The sequence below is a fragment of the Garra rufa genome, chromosome 6 (assembly GCF_049309525.1).
Source record: "Garra rufa chromosome 6, GarRuf1.0, whole genome shotgun sequence".
NCBI classification, from domain to species: domain Eukaryota; kingdom Metazoa; phylum Chordata; class Actinopteri; order Cypriniformes; family Cyprinidae; genus Garra; species Garra rufa.
In genome coordinates this window covers 5407269-5424534 of record NC_133366.1, presented here as the reverse complement: position 1 = coordinate 5424534, position 17266 = coordinate 5407269, and the positions used below count along the sequence as shown (strand labels likewise).

Genomic DNA, 17266 nt, shown 5'->3' with positions numbered 1-17266 from the left:
AAGAATTTAGGTTTCAGGGATTACATTTGCAGATGAATAAAACTAGACATAAATTATCAAAAAAAAAAAAAAAAAAGATGCAAAACATGTATTTTGGATTGAATTAAATCATTAATTTGGGTCTCTTATTCACGATAATTATTTTATAAAAGCAACAGTTACATCCATTTTTGTTGTTGTTTGTTTTTATTAATGCTAAACAACATACATGAACCTGAATAATAGAACTTGTTCTTACAAGTAGAACATCTTGTTACTTGTAAAAAAATATATATATATATATATATATATATGTGTGTGTGTGTGTGTGTGTGTGTGCCCATGTGTATTGTTTAACACACACCTATTGCATCTTCAGAATCCATCGATTTAACTGGTCATTTGGTGTTGTGCACTGTGTGCCGTGGCGTAGTGGAAAAGCTACACAGAACGTGAATCTTATTCTCTTAATATTTCTCTTGTGGCCTGTATAGTAAATATATTTTTTTAAATAAATAAAAATAAAATAAAATAAAACATATTTTGTGATTAAACTGGTTGTTTTCGAAAATAAGTGCATGGAACAAAGCTGCTCTTAATTTTCATTGATGACTGCAGTGTTAATTTGAAATATAGGTATATAATTAATTGTATAAATTAATAGACCTTTTAAAAAAAACATTAATTGGAAATGCTAATAATAATGCTTAATATTAACAATATTTGATGCTTTTGACAATATCTTTGGCTATCATCAACAGATAACACAGGGAGGTTATTGCGCCACACTTTTATTACAATTTATGCATGGATTTAAGACAAAGTACTGTAATTTGTTGAATTGTGATCATATAAAATGAACAAACATCACAGCAGGCACACAAGCAGGATTTGACAATGTACATTTTTAATTGTTATATTAGGAGTCGTTCAGAACAGTTTTTGGAGTATATTGTATGTAAAGCATACTGATATGCTTTTTTTATTATTTCATGTGTTATTAAAACAAATCCGTTAGACAGACTAAAAAAAAAAAAAGTATGTTGTCACATAACCCGAACTACACTGATTACATTTGACATAAATTGTCATAAACAACAGCAGATACTGTACATTTACCCATATTTAATGTATGCTCTTCAACCTTGCATAATTTTGCTATTTGAGTAATGCGCTTGTGAAGAGCTTCTGCTAAATGACTGAAGAATTTACACCAAAATACAAAGAATGATTAGACAAAAAGCAAAAGATATAACAAGTTTTTCTGTCTCTCTCTCTCTTTTTTATTTAAAAGCTGACAAGTCTATAGATAAAGAAGAGAGTAAAGAAAGTGTAAGTGACAGGAAAAAAAAAAAAACTGTATCCAAAATGCATGCCTTATTTTATGATGCAAAGCACAATTTTAAATGATTGTGCCTTTGAATAGAATGGTAAACTGTATTTTTTTTACAAAGTAAGCAGAATCACTGGTTTCCACCTCTTTTCATTAATGCCATTCCTGTTGTTGCTAGTACCTTTTTAGAAAAAATAAACCCAGAGAAACAATTGCTCCTAAAACTAGAGCTATACCTCCTGCTCCAATTTCTCCTTCACTTCCTATTCCTCCTCTACCACCATCCTCTCTGATCTGCCTCCACTTTTCATACTCCTCTAAAGTGCGGTGATGTCTCCCATAGCTCTGTACCATGAGCTCTATTTTCTGCAGCAGCTCTTTGACCTGATCTTTTTTTCTTCTGTTTTTATTGCTAAAAGAGTGATATCTGCCACCACACTCATCTATCAGGGGCCGGAGATCAGGTCTTCTTCTGATTACCTCATCCAACGGTTCACCGTTCAGATGATCAGCATGAGTAAAGAGGATGAAGGTGAATTTTGCTGCATCTGGTCCAAAGTATCTTTTTATTCGAGTCACAATGTTCCTCTCATTGTCTGAGAGCTTCACGTCCACTCTGATGACCAGTAGAAATGCATGAAGACCAAAAGCAGACAGGCGAGCACAGTTCCCCATTTCAGCCTTTAGCTCATCTCGTGTAATCAATGTATTAAACAGTGCTGGAGTGTCGATAACCGAGATGCGCCTTCTGTCGACCACTACTGTGTTCATCTCACATGGTCTATGGCTGGCGAGAGGAGCAGAATTCTCCCTGAATGCATCTTTGCCCAGGATGGTGTTTCCTGATGCACTCTTTCCTACTCCATTACTGCCCAAAAGTGCAATCCTGAGATCTGCATAAAAAGAATGGAGGACAAGATGATTTTATGTTGTTACTGGATATATGTAAAACATCCTAAAATTTCACAATTACCCACCATCAGAAGGAAGGTACAACAATTATCGTTATTATAATTATTATTATTACTATTATTATTTGTTTGTTTGTTTGTTTTACCCCAGATACATTTAAACTAGGGAAAAGATGAGCACCTCAACCAACAAGGTAGAAACATACATTACGTCTTACCAACCGAGCAGCACCAAATGCATGTCCGATACAAAACAAACAGATAAATGGACAAAAGATAGCATGACTTATTAAGTACTTCTAAGCTGTTTCTCTGCATCTTGTCTGCAAGATTAGTTAGAGCGATGATTACTGCTTTTTATGCAGTTTAAATCATAAACATTTTATTTCGCTGAATCTGCTCTCCCAGAGTGTTTGTGTGTGTGTGTGTGTGTGTGTGTGTGTGTGTGTGTTTCTTGTGCTCTTTCTGCTTTAGTTGCACCCAGCAGCACAGTATGCAGATGTTCATGTTCTCCTGCTCCTTTTTAAAACATAAGAACAAACATTTTCTTCATCAGATGTATTATTATTATTATTGTTATTAATAATCCATAAACAAATAGTTAATTAAAATTTCTTGAGGTTTGTAGCCTTATTTGGAAAACAACAACAACAACAACAACAATAATAATAATAATAATAATACAGTTCAATAATTTTATGTAATGTGAGATGAGGAAGTCAGGTGGAGATATGGAACTAAATGCAAAGGGCTTTAATAAACATAGAAAAAAGCAAACAAGAACAGAGAACCAGGAACAGTGAAGTACTGAAACCAGGAACATGACCCATTACATTCAGCAACTGACTAAGAACTACAGAAGGACTACATGGATGGAAATAGCATGGTAGTTCAAAATATTTTAAATTGATACAAATATTCTGTGGAAACAATTACGTATTAAAAACGGTGACATTTAATGGCAGTGTTCCAAAAAACTCTCATGTTTGTTTTAGTATGTCTTGTCATTTCATTCACAATGACCATTTTAAAAATATTGTTAAACACAAAGATTCAATTATTTGACACAGTGACCCTTCTCTCCCTCCACAACTTTAAGTAATATTATCATTAGAAATGCATTAATCTGTATATTTTAAAATTTGCATATTTTATGTTTCAAATTTGCATTTTACCTCTGAGCAAGTGATTAGCCAATACCACACATCCCTGGTGTTAATGTATTTTCAAACAGGACAGCTCCTGTCAAAGCACTGTGTATTTATGTTTTATTTTAGCACTAAAAAAAAAAAAAAAAAAAAAAAATGAAAGGTTTTCCTGTTTATTAATGTAATATGTGTAATGTTTATAAGGCACCTGTGCCAATAATGTTTTACTGCATTGTTTGATGCTTTTAGTGTAGATAGCTGACAAAAGATGTAGATGAAACTACATGGGATACAGTAGCTTTGTGGAAATCAAACATTTTTAAAAAATATATTAAAAGGTTGATAAAAGGTTTTGGACTACTGTATCATTTAGACACATACAGCTTTATGTTGCAGTACATATATGCCACTATAGAAGTCCCCACACTGTAAAAAAAAAAAAAAATCAGATAAGTAACCGTGTGAAAGATTAGGGTTAGAGAGAATCTTAATTTAAAGATGATATGTGACAATTCAGAGATGCAGTGATCCTTTTTGCAGATACTGTTTGTTTTTACGTTTTTGTATTTCAATATGAAAATACAGCTGTAGTCTGTAAAAAAAAAAAAAAAAAAAAAAGATTTTGACTGACCTGAATGAGCATCCATCTTTCAGTGAAATTACTCTTGAGTTCCAGAGTCAAAGGTCTAATGAAATAAAGAAAGTCAAAATGAGGATGAGATGATTTTTTTTATGGTGAAATTATTTGCATAGTAAAATGTTTCCTAATATTTTTGACTTCAGTGTAATGTAATTGTAAGTTCATCATCATTGCAAATGCAAATAAATTAAATGTTCATCAAACAACTTGCAAATGTCCTTGAATGTAAACATCACTTATGTCAGCAAAACTACAAACCTACAGATTAATTTACTGTTACATTTACCTTTGTTTTGATTTTTATGGACATTTTCCCTGTTAATGCAATATCTGATTTTAAAATGGCTTTCAAAGGATGGATTTTGAGATTTTAAGTTTTCAACTGATCTACCATTTATTATGATTTCTAAATTGTGATAGGGAAAAAGTGACAAATGTCAGAACTCCTGTTATGAAGTAGATTAATCTAAATTAATCATAAATTAATCTATTATTTTTCCTACATAATTTGTAACACACACAAAAAGTAAAACATCTCTTTAGGAGCCTTAGAACTTTCCAATGATATATAATTTGTCATGATTAGATTAGGATTTATTTGTAAAATGGTGAAGTAAACATACGCGTCCCACAGAAGGGATGGTGACAGTTAAGGGGTTAAAAGACATTAATCCTAATAATGATACAGGGTTTCAAATTAAATATCTAGAATATTTCAACGACTCTTTGAGACAAATTTAGTACATTGTTAAAGAATAACTTATTAATTCCATTAAATCCTCCCTTTAAGTAATGTTAGGTATGAACATTTGAAATGCCTCAGGGTTTAAATTTATTTTAAATTGTTGTTCGTTCTCAGTTGTATTTTTAAAGGTGAGGTATTTTTATAATTCTGAGGTCCCTTCCCAAAAGTTTAGAAGGTTGGAATAAAAATGTAACAATGAAATAAAGGTAAGGAGAATAATGCACCAAAATTTGTGAATGTGTTATCTTGTATGTAATGTTGTATTACTACTATTATGGAGCAGGGATTTAGTACTGTTGAGGCTTGAAATGGAGGACTGAAGTAACATGTTCATGAAAAGCTTTTTAGGAAAGAAAACAGACGCAGGTGTTACGTAGGCCAATAAAATATTTTTAAAGGAACCGTATGTAAGAAATGTATTTCAGTTAATCATAAAATGGCCCTGACATGTCACTAGACATTAAAAAATCATGTTCATTTCAAATACTTATATCACTGACAACAATGGTCTGGCCAGGATATTGTCATTTAAAATTGAAAGTTGCAACTGATGTTATTGTTGTCATGTTGTGTTTTGGTCTGAGGCTCCACCCTCCAGCTATCTACCAATCACGAAGTCGGTAGAGTTTCATCATCCAGGTTGCCAGCTCTGTTACAGCTGCAGCTACGAACGTGTCGGATAAAACATACCGTATAACGTTACGAAACCTAAAAGACCTCGTTATGAATCCGAAATACGTTGTGACAAAGTCCGAAATAAAACAAGGATTTGTATAGGAGATGCTTTTGAAAGATGGAGACGGCTGAAAAAAAGAGAAGAATTTGAAGACAGACGCCATCGTTGGTAATTTTCTCCTGGACAGGTAAGATTCATTTATGTTTGGCTAACTTTGCTTCCGTACGCACCACTAGCAGGATATGAAAACAATCTATGTTCCGACTGAAATGTGGTATTACAGGACATCTTTACGAGGTATTTGGCTAATCGCCATTAGTAAATTTTTGTGATACATAATTACTTCACAAAATATCTCTCGTGAAGCATAAACATAATTAACAGAAGAAAAAAAAACTTATTGTGTAGGACTCGTCACTTGCCATTGGAAGCTCCTTGTAGCAGCCTACGTTCCTGCTGGATCCTGCAGCTTAGCTGGCAACCTCGAGTCAGGGGGGATTGGGAGGGGATACACCGTTCTACAGTATTTTGAAAGTGATTGCAGTACCAGTTTTGGCCACAATCCTACATACGGTTCCTTTAACACATAGACTGTAAAAAAAGATGGACGACGCATCTCCGCTTCATTCCATACAGGAAAGTGAAGCCAAAATGTCTCAATATGGCCGCTGCCATCTTGGGGGAAATTACATCATTTGGAGCCAGATTCTGCACAGTAGAGATTCGTTTGGAGCCACAGTCTGCGCAGTAGTGTCGCGAGGCGGAGCCGCGGCATCAAAATCCCGGCCAAACTCCCGCAGACCCAATCACATGATCACAATCATGACACCACACCCCGTTTTTATAGCATAAAATAACTACTTAAAAGCGAACTGTTTTTGAAAAATGAACACTTGAACATGAATCAGCATTATAAGAACTACCTCACACGATGGAAACCATCTTTGGAAAAAAAACTATTTGAAGTGTAATTCGGTTATTTAGTTTGGCTCACGTCCCATTAAATTACATGGAGAGGGCGGGGGTTTATGACCTGTACTGCAGCCAGCCACCGGGGGGCGATCAAAAACTTTTAGCTTCACTTTTCGAGACTCGTGCTGCACACTTGCTTTAACATAATTAATGTGCATGTGAGTGTCACATACATATATACATATGTAGATAAATAGACTTAGTAATAGATATTAACAAAGTTTGATAAATGCCACTGAGCCACTATTGTTGTTAATAAAGTTTGTTTTTGGCACATATGCACTCAGTACTACTCCCTAAGCGGCACTCACTAAATTCCAGGGGTTTCATTACCATGACGTAAAAAGGGAGTTTCTGGGGGGCGTTAGGAAAACGCCCCTTTCTAAAAAAAATTTATTAAGAGAGGTCACCGATCATGCGCAGTAAGTCAGTTTTTTTTTGCGCGGACATTTCAAAACCTAGGATCAGCACTGATGGATAAAGAAGGACAACACAGTTATACAGGTTATTTTTATGTTTTAAAATCTTACATTTAAACGATTTGCGAAAACAAATAAACAGCCGTTATAGAAATGTAAAATGGTAGCGTCTATTTATGAAAATTAATCATGCTTTACAATGGTATCGTGGACAGGTATTTCAAGACACTGTATAAAAAAATATAAATATGAAGTGCATGAAACCCCTGCGATCGTGGACAGGTATTTCAAGACACTGTATATAAATATAAATATGAAGTGCACGAAACCCCTGCGATTGTGGACAGGTATTTCAAGACACTGTATATAAATATAAATATGAAGTGCACGAAACCCCTGCGATCGTGGACAGGTATTTCAAGACACTGTATATGAATATGAAGTGCACGAAACCCCTGCGATCGTGGACAGGTATTTCAAGACACTGTATATAAATATGAAGTGCACGAAACCCCTGCGAACGTGGACAGGTATTTCAAGACACTGTATATGAATATAAATATGAAGTGCACGAAACCCCTGCGATCGTGGACAGGTATTTCAAGACACAGTATATAAATATAAATATGAAGTGCACGAAACCCCTGCGATCGTGGACAGGTATTTCAAGACACTGTATATAAATATAAATATGAAGTGCACGAAACCCCTGCGATCGTGGACAGGTATTTCAAGACACAGTATATAAATATAAATATGAAGTGCACGAAACCCCTGCGATCGTGGACAGGTATTTCAAGACACTGTATATGAATATGAAGTGCACGAAACCCCTGCGATCGTGGACAGGTATTTCAAGACACTGTATATGAATATGAAGTGCACGAAACCCCTGCGATTGTGGACAGGTATTTCAAGACACTGTATATAAATATAAATATGAAGTGCACGAAACCCCTGCGATTGTGGACAGGTATTTCAAGACACTGTATATAAATATAAATATGAAGTGCACGAAACCCCTGCGATCGTGGACAGGTATTTCAAGACACTGTATATGAATATGAAGTGCACGAAACCCCTGCGATTGTGGACAGGTATTTCAAGACACTGTATATGAATATAAATATGAAGTGCACGAAACCCCTGCGATCGTGGACAGGTATTTCAAGACACTGTATATAAATATAAATATGAAGTGCACGAAACCCCTGCGATCGTGGACAGGTATTTCAAGACACTGTATATAAATATGAAGTGCACGAAACCCCTGCGAACGTGGACAGGTATTTCAAGACACTGTATATGAATATAAATATGAAGTGCACGAAACCCCTGCGATCGTGGACAGGTATTTCAAGACACTGTATATAAATATAAATATGAAGTGCACGAAACCCCTGCGATCGTGGACAGGTATTTCAAGACACTGTATATAAATATAAATATGAAGTGCACGAAACCCCTGCGATCGTGGACAGGTATTTCAAGACACTGTATATAAATATAAATATGAAGTGCACGAAACCCCTGCGATCGTGGACAGGTATTTCAAGACACTGTATATAAATATAAATATGAAGTGCACGAAACCCCTGCGATTGTGGACAGGTATTTCAAGACACTGTATATAAATATAAATATGAAGTGCACGAAACCCCTGCGATCGTGGACAGGTATTTCAAGACACTGTATATAAATATAAATATGAAGTGCACGAAACCCCTGCGATCGTGGACAGGTATTTCAAGACACTGTATATAAATATAAATATGAAGTGCACGAAACCCCTGCGATCGTGGACAGGTATTTCAAGACACTGTATATGAATATGAAGTGCACGAAACCCCTGCGATTGTGGACAGGTATTTCAAGACACTGTATATAAATATAAATATGAAGTGCACGAAACCCCTGCGATTGTGGACAGGTATTTCAAGACACTGTATATAAATATAAATATGAAGTGCACGAAACCCCTGCGATCGTGGACAGGTATTTCAAGACACTGTATATAAATATAAATATGAAGTGCACGAAACCCCTGCGATCGTGGACAGGTATTTCAAGACACTGTATATGAATATGAAGTGCACGAAACCCCTGCGATTGTGGACAGGTATTTCAAGACACTGTATATAAATATAAATATGAAGTGCACGAAACCCCTGCGATTGTGGACAGGTATTTCAAGACACTGTATATAAATATAAATATGAAGTGCACGAAACCCCTGCGATCGTGGACAGGTATTTCAAGACACTGTATATAAATATAAATATGAAGTGCACGAAACCCCTGCGATCGTGGACAGGTATTTCAAGACACTGTATATAAATATAAATATGAAGTGCACGAAACCCCTGCGATCGTGGACAGGTATTTCAAGACACTGTATATAAATATAAATATGAAGTGCACGAAACCCCTGCGATCGTGGACAGGTATTTCAAGACACTGTATATAAATATAAATATGAAGTGCACGAAACCCCTGCGATCGTGGACAGGTATTTCAAGACACTGTATATAAATATAAATATGAAGTGCACGAAACCCCTGCGATCGTGGACAGGTATTTCAAGACACTGTATATGAATATGAAGTGCACGAAACCCCTGCGATTGTGGACAGGTATTTCAAGACACTGTATATAAATATAAATATGAAGTGCACGAAACCCCTGCGATTGTGGACAGGTATTTCAAGACACTGTATATAAATATAAATATGAAGTGCACGAAACCCCTGCGATCGTGGACAGGTATTTCAAGACACTGTATATGAATATGAAGTGCACGAAACCCCTGCGATCGTGGACAGGTATTTCAAGACACTGTATATAAATATGAAGTGCACGAAACCCCTGCGAACGTGGACAGGTATTTCAAGACACTGTATATAAATATAAATATGAAGTGCACGAAACCCCTGCGATCGTGGACAGGTATTTCAAGACACTGTATATAAATATAAATATGAAGTGCACGAAACCCCTGCGATCGTGGACAGGTATTTCAAGACACTGTATATAAATATAAATATGAAGTGCACGAAACCCCTGCGATCGTGGACAGGTATTTCAAGACACTGTATATAAATATAAATATGAAGTGCACGAAACCCCTGCGATCGTGGACAGGTATTTCAAGACACTGTATATAAATATAAATATGAAGTGCACGAAACCCCTGCGATCGTGGACAGGTATTTCAAGACACTATATAAATATAAATATGAAGTGCACGAAATCCCTGCGATCGTGGACAGGTATTTCAAGACACTGTATATAAATATAAATATGAAGTGCACGAAACCCCTGCGATCGTGGACAGGTATTTCAAGACACTGTATATAAATATAAATATGAAGTGCACGAAACCCCTGCGATCGTGGACAGGTATTTCAAGACACTGTATATAAATATAAATATGAAGTGCACGAAACCCCTGCGATCGTGGACAGGTATTTCAAGACACTGTATATAAATATAAATATGAAGTGCAAGAAACCCCTGCGATCGTGGACAGGTATTTCAAGACACTGTATATAAATATAAATATGAAGTGCACGAAACCCCTGCGATCGTGGACAGGTATTTCAAGACACTGTATATAAATATAAATATGAAGTGCACGAAACCCCTGCGATCGTGGACAGGTATTTCAAGACACTGTATATAAATATGAAGTGCACGAAACCCCTGCGAACGTGGACAGGTATTTCAAGACACTGTATATGAATATAAATATGAAGTGCACGAAACCCCTGCGATCGTGGACAGGTATTTCAAGACACTGTATATAAATATAAATATGAAGTGCACGAAACCCCTGCGATCGTGGACAGGTATTTCAAGACACTGTATATGAATATGAAGTGCACGAAACCCCTGCGATCGTGGACAGGTATTTCAAGACACTGTATATAAATATAAATATGAAGTGCACGAAACCCCTGCGATCGTGGACAGGTATTTCAAGACACTGTATATAAATATGAAGTGCACGAAACCCCTGCGATCGTGGACAGGTATTTCAAGACACTGTATATGAATATGAAGTGCACGAAACCCCTGCGATCGTGGACAGGTATTTCAAGACACTGTATATAAATATGAAGTGCACGAAACCCCTGCGAACGTGGACAGGTATTTCAAGACACTGTATATGAATATAAATATGAAGTGCACGAAACCCCTGCGATCGTGGACAGGTATTTCAAGACACTGTATATAAATATAAATATGAAGTGCACGAAACCCCTGCGATCGTGGACAGGTATTTCAAGACACTGTATATAAATATAAATATGAAGTGCACGAAACCCCTGCGATCGTGGACAGGTATTTCAAGACACTGTATATAAATATAAATATGAAGTGCACGAAACCCCTGCGATCGTGGACAGGTATTTCAAGACACTGTATATAAATATAAATATGAAGTGCACGAAACCCCTGCGATCGTGGACAGGTATTTCAAGACACTGTATATAAATATAATTATGAAGTGCACGAAACCCCTGCGATCGTGGACAGGTATTTCAAGACACTGTATATAAATATAATTATGAAGTGCACGAAACCCCTGCGATCGTGGACAGGTATTTTAAGACACTGTATATAAATATAAATATGAAGTGCACGAAACCCCTGCGATCGTGGACAGGTATTTCAAGACACTATATAAATATAAATATGAAGTGCACGAAATCCCTGCGATCGTGGACAGGTATTTCAAGACACTGTATATAAATATAAATATGAAGTGCACGAAACCCCTGCGATCGTGGACAGGTATTTCAAGACACTGTATATAAATATAAATATGAAGTGCACGAAACCCCTGCGATCGTGGACAGGTATTTCAAGACACTGTATATAAATATAAATATGAAGTGCACGAAACCCCTGCGATCGTGGACAGGTATTTCAAGACACTGTATATAAATATAAATATGAAGTGCACGAAACCCCTGCGATCGTGGACAGGTATTTCAAGACACTGTATATAAATATAAATATGAAGTGCACGAAACCCCTGCGATCGTGGACAGGTATTTCAAGACACTGTATATAAATATAAATATGAAGTGCACGAAACCCCTGCGATCGTGGACAGGTATTTCAAGACACTGTATATAAATATAAATATGAAGTGCACGAAACCCCTGCGATCGTGGACAGGTATTTCAAGACACTGTATATAAATATAAATATGAAGTGCACGAAACCCCTGCGATCGTGGACAGGTATTTCAAGACACTGTATATAAATATAAATATGAAGTGCACGAAACCCCTGCGATCGTGGACAGGTATTTCAAGACACTGTATATAAATATAAATATGAAGTGCACGAAACCCCTGCGATCGTGGACAGGTATTTCAAGACACTGTATATAAATATAAATATGAAGTGCACGAAACCCCTGCGATCGTGGACAGGTATTTCAAGACACTGTATATAAATATAAATATGAAGTGCACGAAATCCCTGCGATCGTGGACAGGTATTTCAAGACACTGTATATAAATATAAATATGAAGTGCACGAAACCCCTGCGATCGTGGACAGGTATTTCAAGACACTGTATATAAATATAAATATGAAGTGCACGAAACCCCTGCGATCGTGGACAGGTATTTCAAGACACTGTATATAAATATAAATATGAAGTGCACGAAATCCCTGCGATCGTGGACAGGTATTTCAAGACACTGTATATAAATATAAATATGAAGTGCACGAAACCCCTGCGATCGTGGACAGGTATTTCAAGACACTGTATATAAATATAAATATGAAGTGCACGAAACCCCTGCGATCGTGGACAGGTATTTCAAGACACTGTATATAAATATAAATATGAAGTGCACGAAATCCCTGCGATCGTGGACAGGTATTTCAAGACACTGTATATGAATATGAAGTGCACGAAACCCTTGCGATCATGGACAGGTATTTCAAGACACTGTATATGAATATGAAGTGCACGAAACCCCTGCGATCGTGGACAGGTATTTCAACAGGGGCGGCTGGCCCATGGTGGGCGATAGTGCATCGCCCTCCTTGAGCCACATGAAAAAAGAGAGGTGAAAAAGAGTCTTATTTTGTTGGTCCTAGTCTGCATATTACCGTACAATCAACAGCCTGAATGTCACTTTCCAACCTAAAACCACGCCCCTTGGGGCGATCTCAGTCAGATTGAAAATCGCCCCAGCCGGTCTCATAGAGTTATATTGTGAGATTTTTTTTTTTTCAAATTTTGAACCTTACAATGCATTTCAATGGGCACCGGGAGGGCTCGCCCCAACGTGATTTCGTAATACGCACTGATGCGTGCTCGAAGATGTACAGCACGCATGCGTAGCGAGACGTCTGAATGCATTGGCCATGCTTTCAATGGAGAGGGAACTTGTCAGATATGCCTGATTTTAATGAGAGGGTAATTGATCACTTTGCCTGCTTAAAAGAGAGGCGAGCAAAATTTCAATACAAGTGATGTGTGTTATTAAATGGTGCATTGTTTATGTTATCACGGTCGTAGCCAGCTATGAGGTCACTGAGGTCCGGACCTCGGTCATTTTTTATATTGTCTGTCTATTTTGAAGTTTAGGCTATACGTAGTGCATTTGTGGGTGTTATTATAGCACAATTCTTAACACCTTATTTCGGACCTCACTAATTTTCAAACCCTGTTTACTGTTGTATTCTTCAAATGTTGAATTGTAAATAGTTGTATTGAATGCATATTGGCAGCCAAATTTATACTGAATATGTTCTGAAAAGATTTGATTAATTACAGTTTTAATATGAGAAATAAAAAGTCTTTAATTGTAAAGCAGTATTACCTTTTTTTTTTTTTTTGCTTTTTTTTTTACTCTTAGAGGGCAAACTAGTTGATGACAATGTGTCTCTTGATGGCCATGGTGGAAGTGTTTCAGTGTATTTGAGACCATTTCGAAAAATGTAATATAGCTATTCAAAATACTGTACAGTTTGTACAATTCATGCCTGATGTTGCCATCTAGGAACAGGGAAACCAAATCAAACAATGTAATGTAATGCTGTAAAGTTGGCTATCTGAATTTTATCATAATTTTACCATTAAAGCGGTTATCTTTACCATCATCGGAACAGTTGCCCCCCCAGAGATATTTGTCAGGAGCCGCCACTGTATTTCAAGACACTGTATATGAATATGAAGTGCACGAAACCCCTGCGATCGTGGACAGGTATTTCATGACACTGTATATGAATATGAAGTGCACGAAACCCCTGCGATCATGGACAGGTATTTCAAGACACTGTATATGAATATGAAGTGCACGAAACCCCTGCAAACGTGGACAGGTATTTCAAGACACTGTATATGAATATGAAGTGCACGAAACCCCTGCGATCGTGGACAGGTATTTCAAGACACTGTATATGAATATGAAGTGCACGAAACCCCTGCGATCGTGGACAGGTATTTCAAGACACTGTATATGAATATGAAGTGCACGAAACTCCTGCGATCGTGGACAGGTATTTCAAGACACTGTATATGAATATGAAGTGCACGAAACCCCTGCGATCGTGGACAGGTATTTCAAGACACTGTATATGAATATGAAGTGCACGAAACCCCTGCAATCGTGGACAGGTATTTCAAGACACTGTATATGAATATGAAGTGCATGAAACGTCTCGGTTACGTATTGTAACCCTCGTTCCCTGAAGGAGGGAACGGAGACGTCTCGTCGAGACCGACGAATTGGGATATCGCCTGGATAGACCAATCTACTTCGTGTGTATACAAACGAGCCAATGAATATTGGCATGCATGATTGCAGCCAGCTGCGGCTGATCACAGCGTGAGCATATAATGCGCAGCAGGTGCATGCATCATCAAGGTTTCACTGAGGAGCTGGGACAGGCCCGGCCGTACAGCGGTGGTACAGGAGCCTCGGCGACGGGACGAGACGTCTCCGTTCCCTCCTTCAGGGAACGAGGGTTACAATGCGTAACCGAGACGTTCCCAATCAGTCGGTTCCTTCGACGTCTCGTCGAGACCGACGAATTGGGATCCCTAACAAAGCGCCGTGGCTGCTGTCCCTTCCAGTGTCCTGAGCGGGCCCCCCTGGGTCCCATTACTGGCTTTGGCCAGGGGCTCGCATCAAGGAGAGCCAGTCACTGTGTAACTCAGCACCACCCATTTCAGTGAAACTGGAGCACTGGGAATATGCGGAGCTCACGTCCTTCCGATAGGAGGTTCGGAGCAATACAAATATAACTTAATTCAGGTTTATATGGAAGATTGGAGGTGATTGAACCCTCATATACTGGTAGAAGCACTACCCGGGAAACACACAGCCTCTAGGGCGCAATGTGGAATTTGTAAGAGATGCAATTAAGTCTCTACGTAGAGCCTAGCCCTCTACCGGTTCTGAAGGATTCATCGAGTGAGGGCCTGACGCCTGACATTCCACTACGTCGGCTGTCAAGCTCGGCGGAGGAGCTCGACAGAGCTACTCTCAGGTTACTCTGGAGCAGTATAGCAAGCCGACCCGAGGCCTCTCTGTGCCTACCCGTTTGAGGTGAGAACACAGGAGGAGACTGTGTCTACACGAAGGCTATAGAACCTCGTGAACGTGTTAGGGGTCGCCCAGCCCGCCGCTCTACAAATGTAATTTAGCGAGGCGCCACGAGCCAATACCCAGGAGGATGCAACACTCCTAGTCGAGTGTGCTCTCAGCCTGAGGGGGCAGGGCACACCCTGAACCTGATAGGCCAGGGTAATGGCATCCACTATCCAGTGGGCCATCCTCTGCTTGGAGACGGCATTCCCCTTCTGCCTGCCTCCATGACACACAAAGAGCTGGTCTGAGGTCCTGAAGCTTTGTGTCCGGTCAACGTAGCATCTTAGTGCTCGGACGGGACAAAGCAAAGCCAGGGCTGGGTCTGCCTCCTCCGAGGGCAGCGCTTGCAGGCTCACCACTTGGTCCCTGAAGGGAGTCGTGGGAACCTTGGGCACATAACCAGGCCGGGGCCTCAGTGTTACCTGGGAATCCGCCGGGCCAAACTCTAGGCACGAATCGTCGACCGAAAATGCGTGCAGGTCTCCTACCCTCTTGATGGAAGCCAATGCAAGCAGGAGCAGAGTTTTCATCGAGAGAAACTTCAGCTCTACTGACTGCAAGGGCTCAAAGGGAGCCTGCTGCAGTGCTGTGAGCACTAGCGACAGGTCCCAAGAGGGCACGGAAGGGGGCCTAGTGGGATTCAACCTCCTGGCGCCCCTAAGAAACCTGGTGATCAGGTCGTGCTTCCCTACCGACCTTCCTTCTATGAGGTCGTGGTTAGCGGATATAGCAGCCACATAGACTTTCAGGGTTGAGGGGGACAGCCTACGCTCCAACCCTTGCTGCAAAAAGGAGAGCACGACTCTGATCGGGCATCTTCGGGGGTCCTCTCCACAGGAGGAAGACCAATCAACGAACAGGTTCCATTTTAGGGCGTAGGCATGTCTAGTAGACTGCGCTCGCGCCGAAGTGATAGTGTCAACTACCCCTTGGGGTAGGTCACTTAGAACCTCCGCGTCCCGTCCAGGGACCAGACATGTAATTTCCAGAGGTCTGGACGCGGGTGCCATAGGGTGCCCCGTCTCTGAGTCAGAAGATCCTTCCTCAGAGGAATTTGACAGGGAGGGGCTGTCGCGAGGAGCATGAGTTCGGGGAACCAGGTCCGAGTGGGCCAATAGGGAGCTACCAGAAGGACTTGCTCCTCGTCCTCCCTGATCTTGCACAGTACCTGTGCGAGAAGGCTCACTCGGGGAAACGCATATTTGCGGAGGCCCCGCGGCCAGCTGCATGCCAGTGCGTCCGTGCCGAGTGTGCCCTCGGTCAGGGAGAAAAAGAGCTGGCAGTGGGCTGTCTCCGGGGAGGCGAACAGATCTACTTGAGCCTCGCCGAAGCGTCTCCAAATCAGCTGAACCGACTGGGGGTGGAGTCTCCACTCTCTGGGAAGTGCAGCTCGTGAGAGCTCGTCGGCCGCACGGTTGAGCAACCCGGGGATGTAAATGGCACGAAGCGACCTCAGATGCTTCTGACTCCACAAGAGGAGATGACGAGCGAGTTGCGACATGCGACGGGAGCGTAGACCGCCTTGCCGGTTGATGTACGCAACGGTCGCAATATTGTCCGTACGGACCAGCACGTGTTTGCCATGTAGATGCCTCTTGAGGTGGAGCAGGGCGAGACGTACTGCAAGCAACTCGAGGCAGTTGATGTGCCAAGTCAGCTGGGGGCCCGTCCAAACCCCTGAAACTGCCTGTCCGTCGTACGTGGCTCCCCACCTGGTGGTGGAGGCATCTGTGTGTACCACAGCATGCCTGGAGACCTGTTCCATGGGTACTCCTGCCCGTAGAAATGAGAGGTCTGACCACGGGGTGAAAGTCTG

At 40.0% G+C, this 17266-nt stretch overlaps 1 protein-coding gene across 1 annotated transcript in view; it reads right to left on the bottom strand.

The window, feature by feature from the left end:
* Positions 1–792: 792 nt before the first annotated feature.
* LOC141337510 (GTPase IMAP family member 5-like) overlaps positions 793–17266 on the bottom strand; it is a 38113-nt gene continuing 21639 nt past the window's right edge. Inside the window, exons 2-3 of the mRNA XM_073843351.1 lie at positions 4003–4057; positions 793–2205 (exon numbers count right to left, since the gene is read on the bottom strand). Of these exons, the coding sequence (XP_073699452.1) occupies positions 1487–2205; positions 4003–4018 (735 nt within the window). The 5' untranslated portion in view covers positions 4019–4057 and the 3' untranslated portion in view covers positions 793–1486. The remainder of the gene's footprint in view (positions 2206–4002; positions 4058–17266) is intronic.